The 8,160-nt window shown below is 50.1% G+C and overlaps 1 protein-coding gene across 3 annotated transcripts in view; it reads right to left on the bottom strand.

Annotated features, from left to right (window-relative positions):
* COBL (cordon-bleu WH2 repeat protein) overlaps positions 1 to 8,160 on the bottom strand; it is a 208,224-nt gene that overhangs the window by 3,188 nt on the left and 196,876 nt on the right. For 2 of the 3 annotated variants that reach the window (XM_012002085.1, XM_012002086.1), the window contains 2 exons: positions 8,008 to 8,127; positions 6,584 to 6,706 (listed from right to left, as the gene is read on the bottom strand). In XM_012002085.1, coding sequence (XP_011857475.1) covers positions 6,584 to 6,706; positions 8,008 to 8,127 — 243 coding nt within the window. Of the gene's footprint in view, positions 1 to 6,583; positions 6,848 to 8,007; positions 8,128 to 8,160 lie in introns of all 3 variants that reach the window. The other variant, XM_012002084.1, reaches the window with a different exon arrangement.

Genomic DNA, 8,160 nt, shown 5'->3' with positions numbered 1-8,160 from the left:
TGGTGATGGTAATCATGGTGGTGGTGATGGTGGTGGTAATCGTGGTGGTGATGGCAGTGATGGTAGTGATGATGGTAGTGGTGGTGGTGGTGGTGCTAGTGATAGTGGTGGTGATGCAGACCTTGCCCTGTGCATGCTCTCTCACGCCTCCCTTGCATCAATCTTACAGATGAGGAAGTGAAGCCCCAAGGCCCAGAAGAACTGGGAGAGTCGACACAACTCGGGTCTGTCTGACACTGGGCGCACTTGCCCTTTTCCTGATGCTCCTCCATATCCCTCTCTTCTCTAGGTTCCCTCGGGCCCTCTTCCTGAACTCCCATGGCAGGGATTTAACATCTATTTCAAGCCTGTCCAACCCATGGCCTGGGACCACTTTAAATGTATCCCAACACAAATTCATCAACTTTCTTAAAACATTATGAGGGCGGGCGCGGTGGCTCACACCCGAAATCCCAGCACTTTGGGAGGCCGAGGCGGGCAGATCACCTGAGGTTGGGAGTTCAAAACCAGCCTGACCAACATGGAGAAACCCCATCCCTACTAAAAATAAAAAATTAGCTGGGCGTGGTGGCGCATGCCTGTGATCCCAGCTACTCAGAAAGCTGAGGCAGGAGAATAGCTTGAACCCGGGAGGTGGAGGTTGTGGCGAGCTGAGATCGTGCCACTGCACTCCAGCCTGGGCAACAAGAGATAAACTCCATCTCAAGAACTATATATATATATGATTTGTTTTGCAATTTTTTTAAAGGTCATCAGCTATCGTTAGTGTATTTTATATGTTGTACAACACAATTTGTCTTCCAGTGTGGCCTAGAGAAGCCAAAAGATTAGACACCTCTGATCTACTTGTACAAACACAGTGTTCCACTTAGCCAGATGCTTCCTGAGGGCCCCACTTATTAATAGGGGGAGTGTTACAGTCTGAATGCTTGTGTGCTCCCAAATTCCCGTGCTGAAATTTTAACCTCCAAGATAGTGGTATTAGGAGGTGGGACTCTGGAATTTGATGAGGTCATGGGGGTTGAACCTCATGAAGGGATTGGTGTCCTTATCAAGGAGGCACCAGGGAGCGTGTCTGCCCTTCCATCACGTGATATGACGGGCAAGACTCATGGGACTCATGATGTGGAAGGAGAGGCAAGCATGCAACAAAAGCCACACCAATTGCTAGAGAAATTAGAGCTGTGGTTTGCATTATGAAGGAAAAATTATGGGATGCTGTATTGGGAACCTAATCTAGACTGAGGGAGGCTTTCTTTCTGAAGATGTGAGATTAATCAAGGAACAAAGGGATAAGTCAGGAATGAGCTGGTCAAATGTGGGGAACAGCTCTGGAGGAGTGGAGAACAGCATTTGCTGGCCCTGAGGGTGGTCACTGCGGTAGGTGTGCTTCTCCCAACAAGTTCCTCCCCATTCTACTTGCAGAAGAGGCAGCTGACTCAGTAGAGTTGCAACAAGCAGAACAGTCACACGCAAAGAGTCTGCAAAGACAGAACTGACCCCTGGGTCTCAGGACAATTTCACATTAACCAAAGCATACCACAGGTTTACATTAGGAGCAACCAAACCCAGGGGTGATGCAACTGTACTTTGGGTCGCATTCACCTACTGATAGAAACTGCTGTTCCCTAGTCACAGCAAGTTGGAGTTCTCCAATGCACATGTGAGGACCTGGGGCTTAGACGAAAAGAGAGTTGCTGTGTTTTTTCTCTTTCCTGGTTTGGGGCCTCCTGTTACTGTTACATGTCTAATCATTTCTCACAAGGTCTGTGGTCAAGGCCAAGTGTCATGACGCGTGTGGCTCGCATCAATTAATCCTGCCATGGGAAAACAGGCACCTGAGGGCCCAGACAAGAGACTGGAACTCAGTTCAATGGGACGTTTCCCAAAGCAGCCAGGAGCTGATAAGGTGTCTGGGCCCAGCAGCAGCAGGACCTACGGAAGGGCTGGGAGAAGTCACTTATGACATCTGTGCCCCATTTTTGCACCTGTCAAAGGGGAGCTACGACCTTGACTTCCAGGAAGGTGTTGGGGTAGATGCTTGCCCTGCTGCCCTCCTGGGAGGAAAGATCCACAAGTCATCGGGATTAGCCTGTCCCAGCTTCTTTTGAAAAGTTTCTAAGGTCAAGAAAAGACTCCGCGTCCCCGCCCCCTTCCTCTGGCTGAGAGCTCCTGAGGGCACAGATGATGCTTCTTTCGTCTATCACAAGCAGCTCCGACAGTGCCTGGACCCTGGTAGGTTCTCCGGAAATGCTTGTGGAATGAAGCACTAGACATGAATGTTTTAAATATACACATGGATTAGGAGGGTACTTGTTGTACATTCCAGGCCTTCTGAAATAATGCATTTAAAACAGATCGACAAAGACAGTCAGACGCATACAGCTTTGCCTTTAATATGAAAGCAGGGCTGAGTGGAAGCAAGTACTGAGTGTGGGGTGGGGTAGGGGCAGATCTGAACACTGCCTTCAGGAGGAGTGGGTGTTCCACTGAGGAAGTGGGTACACATGCAGCCGAGCTGCAAATGCTCTTATTTGGAGCTGGAGGAGAAACACAGCTGGAAGTTTCTCTGGCAGCCACAAATACAGAGGCAGAGACATTATTGGATTCACACCATGAAGACAAACGTAATTTCAATTGCCTTGAAAAATGGCAAAGTCACTCTTAAGGTAATTATTCCTCCTACATCAAATTTACCCTTTTGTATTTGATCATGGGCAGCATTACTGCCAATGTGAAACCTGTGTATTACAGGTTGGGTGACCAATCACCCAGTTTGCCTGCGACTGTCCCAGAATACCTTCCCAGCATAGCTGGGGACCCTCATTAAAAGGAGGAGGCTGCACTGCTGTGGGGAGGAGGAGAGCCTGCAGATTCACGCACTGCAGCACTGGGAAAGCCAGGGACACCCCTCCATTCCAGGATGTGCTCCCAGCAATGCTGTTCTGGAGCCCTTGCTGAACACCCAAAAGACGACCCAGGAAACTCTACATCTACTGAGAACCTATGGAGAACCGATGAACACTGCACACAGTGGGAGCCCCTGAATTTACTGTATTTTCCTCAAGGTTAGCATAGCTTTTACCATTTTTCTTTTTTAAAAAAATTTCATTTATTATTTTTTAAAGAGAAAGGATCTTGCTCTGTCACCCAGGCTGATGCAAGTTCAGTGGTATGATCATAGCTCACTATAGTCTTGAAATCCTGGGCTCAGAAATCCTCATACCTTCACCTCCCAAGGAGCTGGAACGACAGGCCCGTGCCACCACACCTGGCTCATTTCTATATTTCGTAGAGATGGGGGTCTTGTTATGTTGCCCAGACTGGTCTCAAACTCCTAGCTTCAAGCAATTCTCTCGCCTCAGCCTCCCAAAGTGCTGGGATTACAGGTGTGAGCCACTATGCCCAACCAGCATAGCTTTAAAAGTCCAAAAGGTGAAATAAAACTAAATCATAAGAGGCAAAGTCCATATAATTTGATGTTTGCATGCCATACCATACACCAAAGTGTATTTACTACAAAGACAATATAACCTCCAGGATCCATGCATAGCAGAAAACTGTCATCTAACCAGGCTTGTTAAAAAAATTGTAATTCATTTCCCGAATCGCAAAGTTTCCTGTGACCACAGATCTGCTCTCAACACAAATGAGCAGACAGGGCAAACTGCTAGGAAATGCAGTTGGTTAATGCCTTCAAGAGAATGAATCATTGGTCCAGGTGAGGCCACCTTGGCCCCCTGCACCTGAGTCTCCCTGATGAATGCCGAACAGAGGCCAGGAGGGCAGGTCCATCACCCAATTCCTGTCCTCCTAGGGCAGGCTTTCTTCAGCGGATTTTTTTGTGGTTCTGTGATAAAGTGTCAATTGCAGGAAGGCTCTGGGATCACCGGGCACGGTAGTAATAATGAGACTGAGGGGAACGTGGTTTCCAGCGCAGGACTCAGCCGAGGAACTCAGGGCCCAGCTTTCAGCCTGGGAGCATCTTGTAAATGGCGCGGGGCATCAAAACCTCAGAAATACCACATAAATATTAATTGCCTAGAACTTTCCAGGGTGGATAAGGCAGACCACACGACTCGGACTAATCCAAGAAACAATCAAAACCTGGACTTTTGAATGCCCTTTGAAGCAGCTGACAGATGGCTGAGACTGTGCGAGAAACACAAGCCCGGCTCCCGCCCTGGCCAGCACTTTATAGCCGCGGTGACCTTTCCCTCCAAGCATGCCTGGGCCTCGCGCGCCACCAACGCCCACGGCCTCGTCCAGGCCTGGCCTCTCTCTCTCCGTGGCTGTGCATTTCTCCTCGTTTTCTGTCTCACAGCACAGCTTCCTCTGTTCTTTCGGGCTAGTCCCAGACTTATTTTTTTTTTCCTTTCTGTAAGGCAGAAGAACGCATTCTCAGAAGCCAAAAGTCCTAGTGTTAAATTTATCTCCTCCGCTTGCTGGCTGTGGACCCTGGGCCAGCTTTCACCTTCTCAGGGCCCCAGGCCCTTCATGACTCTGCACAAGATGGATAGGGTAAAAGAGAAAGATGCAGAAACCAGTCACTGAGATGAGTTTTATAAAGCAGTGAGTACAGTGTGCGGTCATGGCCTTCACGGGATCCTAGTCAGTGCAATTCAAAACGCATGAAAGGCTCAAATGAGATAGACGATTGTCTCCAACCTTAATGTAAAGTCACTTGGAAAGCATTGGAAAATTGCAGATTTGTAGGCTGAAAAATATGATTCAAGATGCAGATGTCCTGTGGACTTACATTGAGAAACAGTTTTAGAAGCTCAGAAACGTACCCTGGGATCAGTAGAGTGACAGAGCTGATCCCAGCCGCACGGCTTCAGCCTCCTCCGGAGAGCCTTCCAATGACCAGCCCTTGAAATCGGCGGCTGTCATGTGTGTGGGGCAGAGAGGATGCCTTGGAGCTGCACCTCAAGAGCCATCTTCAACAGAATTTGTGCTCATTTTTATGACCCCTATTTAGCCATTCACCCCAATTTCTTCACTTTTCCCTCATTTTACATAAGTACTTACATTCATCAACACATAAATTCCGTAGGAATAAAAAAGCATAAAGAAAACCAAAGAGCGTTAAGTAATTTTTAATTGCCCCCCATCCTGAGGAGATGGCATAAAACTTGCCACATCCCTTGCCATCTGGGTAAGGAGATTTTTCTCCCCAGTATCTGTGGGTGGGCTGTGCATTCAGTGACGAGTGGCTAGCATCTTTGCTGGCTGAGGTCTCAGGGCCACATCACACAGTTATGAATGCCTCACCCTCACACTGGGACAAGCTCTGGGGAGCTGACCCGAGAGCCATCACAAATAGCCCCTGGGGAGCGCACAGAGCCGCTGAATCAGTGGGTGCTCAGGCTGTTCTTGCACAGGGAAACAAAGTTGTGACCTCTGGGTGTCCACGGAGACCCATCCCTCAAGGCAGTACCTTTCACAGTAGGGCTGCCTGCGGGGTGTGGGGCCTCCTCTGTTCTCAGTGCCCCGCGGCTTCTGAGTGGGAGATCTGGACAGCTGTCTCTCTTCTCCATGGTGCCAGCAGTCCTACGTGAGAGTGGCTTACCCAGAGTCTCCGGGGTTACCTGCTCTCTACAGAGCACATAGCTTGTGACCTGGGGATGAGCACTTCTTGTGCCCAAACTGATCCACATCTAAGTCCAGGCCCTGTGTGACCAAGCCAAGCGACTCACTCCTCTGAGCCTGGCCTACTTTATATAGAAAGTGAGGATAATCTTTAGCACTAACCCCTTGGATACAAGTGAAAACATAAGCTTAGGATCTGGAAATAATCACTCAGAAAGTAAAATCTTTTTCCAGCCTCCCAATGATTAGCGTAACTCCCCACACTCACTAGGAATGGGCAGGGACGGAGGGTCAGTCCATCTACTGAATCACATCAGAATTGAAACAGGTCTCAGAAGCCATCTGGCCCAAGCAGCCCTTTAATCTGGGAATTCTATTGCAGGGGCCAGGTGGGCAGTAATGTGCAGACCAGCACAAGACCAAACTGTGAGAAGCTGGGGAGAAAGCCGGGGAGATCCAGAAAGTGCATGCTCTGCCCAAGGGACTTCAGATTCCATAACTGTCCAACATTAGGCTGGAATGCAAGCATGTACGAGTGAGTGAGTGAGTGAGTGAATGAATGAATGAATGAATGAATAAGGCTGGAGGCTTCCATGCAGGCTGAGGGCCATGAATTTGTGATGTGTGCTCTGTGGGGCCCCAGATGGATGACATTCCATCCTCTCTATGGACCAGTAGAAACTGTGGGTTAGGGTGGGACTGCGCTGGGGTTACAGTGGGGTTTAGATTCCACTTGTCACCGTCACCAAGGAACTGAGGACTGGAGCCGGCACCTACCATGCAGGAGGCCGACTTCCTCACCCGCGGACGGGAGCCTTCATCTGCCACTCTGGTCAGTACATGTGAGCGACACAGCAACGCCGGCTCTCTCCCACCCCACTCCCATGTGACCGCCCCACGGCTCCTGCCCACAGGCAAGTGTGTCCCTGGATCTGAGCCACACCTCCATCCCTCTGGCCCCACAGAAATGCACACGCACAGTTGCCGTCACCTTTCTCAGTCTCGCAGCCCCTGTGCCGGAGCGGATGGCGTCCATCAAGGCTTGCCTTGCGTCCATGGTGTTGCTGGGGGTGTCTGTGCTGGAGCTGGAGGCCATCCTTGGTGCAGAGAGAGCCTGGGAGGGTGGAGGAGGTGGTGGGGGCACGGCTGGAGGGGGCGGAAGGCCAAGGTCTTCTAGCAGAGGACTTTCCGAGCCCCGTGCAGAGCGCGCAGCATCTCGGAAGCTCCGGAGCTCCTCAGAGGCAGAGGATGCCACCTGGCAATGAGATGATTAAATGACTACTATAGAGTGAATGTCTCCCAAAATTCAGGTGTGAAATCCCAACGCCCAAGGTAGTGGCATGAGGAGAGGAGGACTGGGGGTGGCTAGGTCATGAGGTGGAGCCCTCATGAATAGGATTAGCGCTCTTACACAAAAAAGGCTCCAGGGAGATCTCTCAGCCCTGCTACTACATGAGGACGCAGAAAGAAGGCACTGTCTATGAACCAGAACGTGGGCCCTCACAAGATACTGAATCTGCTGCTGCCTTGATCTTAGACTTTGAGCCTCCAGAACTGTGAGCAATAAAATTCTGTCATTTATAAGCCACCCAGTCTGTCGGATTCTGGTATAGCAGCCCAAACAGACTAAGGCAGTGACACCGTCCCCAAAGGTTCTGAGAGAGCAGCACACGGCTGATTATCTTACCCTTGGACCTGAGACAGTTCTTTTGCAATAATCCCAGGAAGTTTGTCCACTTCATGGCTGAGACATCTGCCCCCATGCTCTGTCGGCAGCCAAGCAACTGATCCCAGAGACCAGAAGTTGGCAGTCCTGCCTTACTGAGAACTCTCTGACCTCATGACTTTTCTTGGCATATAAGAATAGACATAGAGGCTGGACACATATATCCAACCCATTAATGGGGGCAAGATATGCACTCAGAACCTAATGAATGATGTACAAGTAGCATTTTCCCTCAATTTCTGTGCCTGGAAACTAAGACGAGACCATTCTGCCCTAAACTCAAGTCCATATTGGCTCCCAAGGTTGTGCAAAAACCAGCGCTATATTCATACAACAACTTTTTTCAGGGTGTGCAGTGGCTTCAGTTCTGTTTGTCCAGTTAGTGAAGCCTGGAAGCCATGCCAGGTGTCCAAGTAACTCAGTTCTAGGCACAGGAAGGAATTGTGCTTCAGCACAGGCTGAGAGAGTGTCTGGAAGCTCTCACTGCTCCTTGCCATGGCTGCCCCAGGCTCCTGGAGCAGGGTTTCCACTCCAGTGTCTCAGGCAGGCTGGGTTGGCCACTCTAAAGATGGATGGTTCACTATCCACTCAGAAGAACAGAAGCTTCTGGAGCCACCACCCAGGTGCCTGGGGAGAAGGGGTGAGTGGGTTTGACCTCCTGGCACCATGGAAGGCCCTTCACCTCTTACCTTCCTCAGGCTGCAGGTGCCGCTGTGCCCGCGGATAGCTGCCAGCAGTGCAGATCGCTCGCCCTCTGCCTCCGTGTAGGACAGTTTCACTGGCCTGCCCTCCCCGGTGTGTTCTGCTGTCTAGAATATTAACAGTGTCACATATTTCACTGA

This window comes from Mandrillus leucophaeus, unplaced genomic scaffold (assembly GCF_000951045.1).
Source record: "Mandrillus leucophaeus isolate KB7577 unplaced genomic scaffold, Mleu.le_1.0 Scaffold678, whole genome shotgun sequence".
NCBI classification, from domain to species: domain Eukaryota; kingdom Metazoa; phylum Chordata; class Mammalia; order Primates; family Cercopithecidae; genus Mandrillus; species Mandrillus leucophaeus.
Note: the sequence above shows the minus strand (reverse complement) of the source record. Positions and strands in the feature narration are given on the sequence as shown.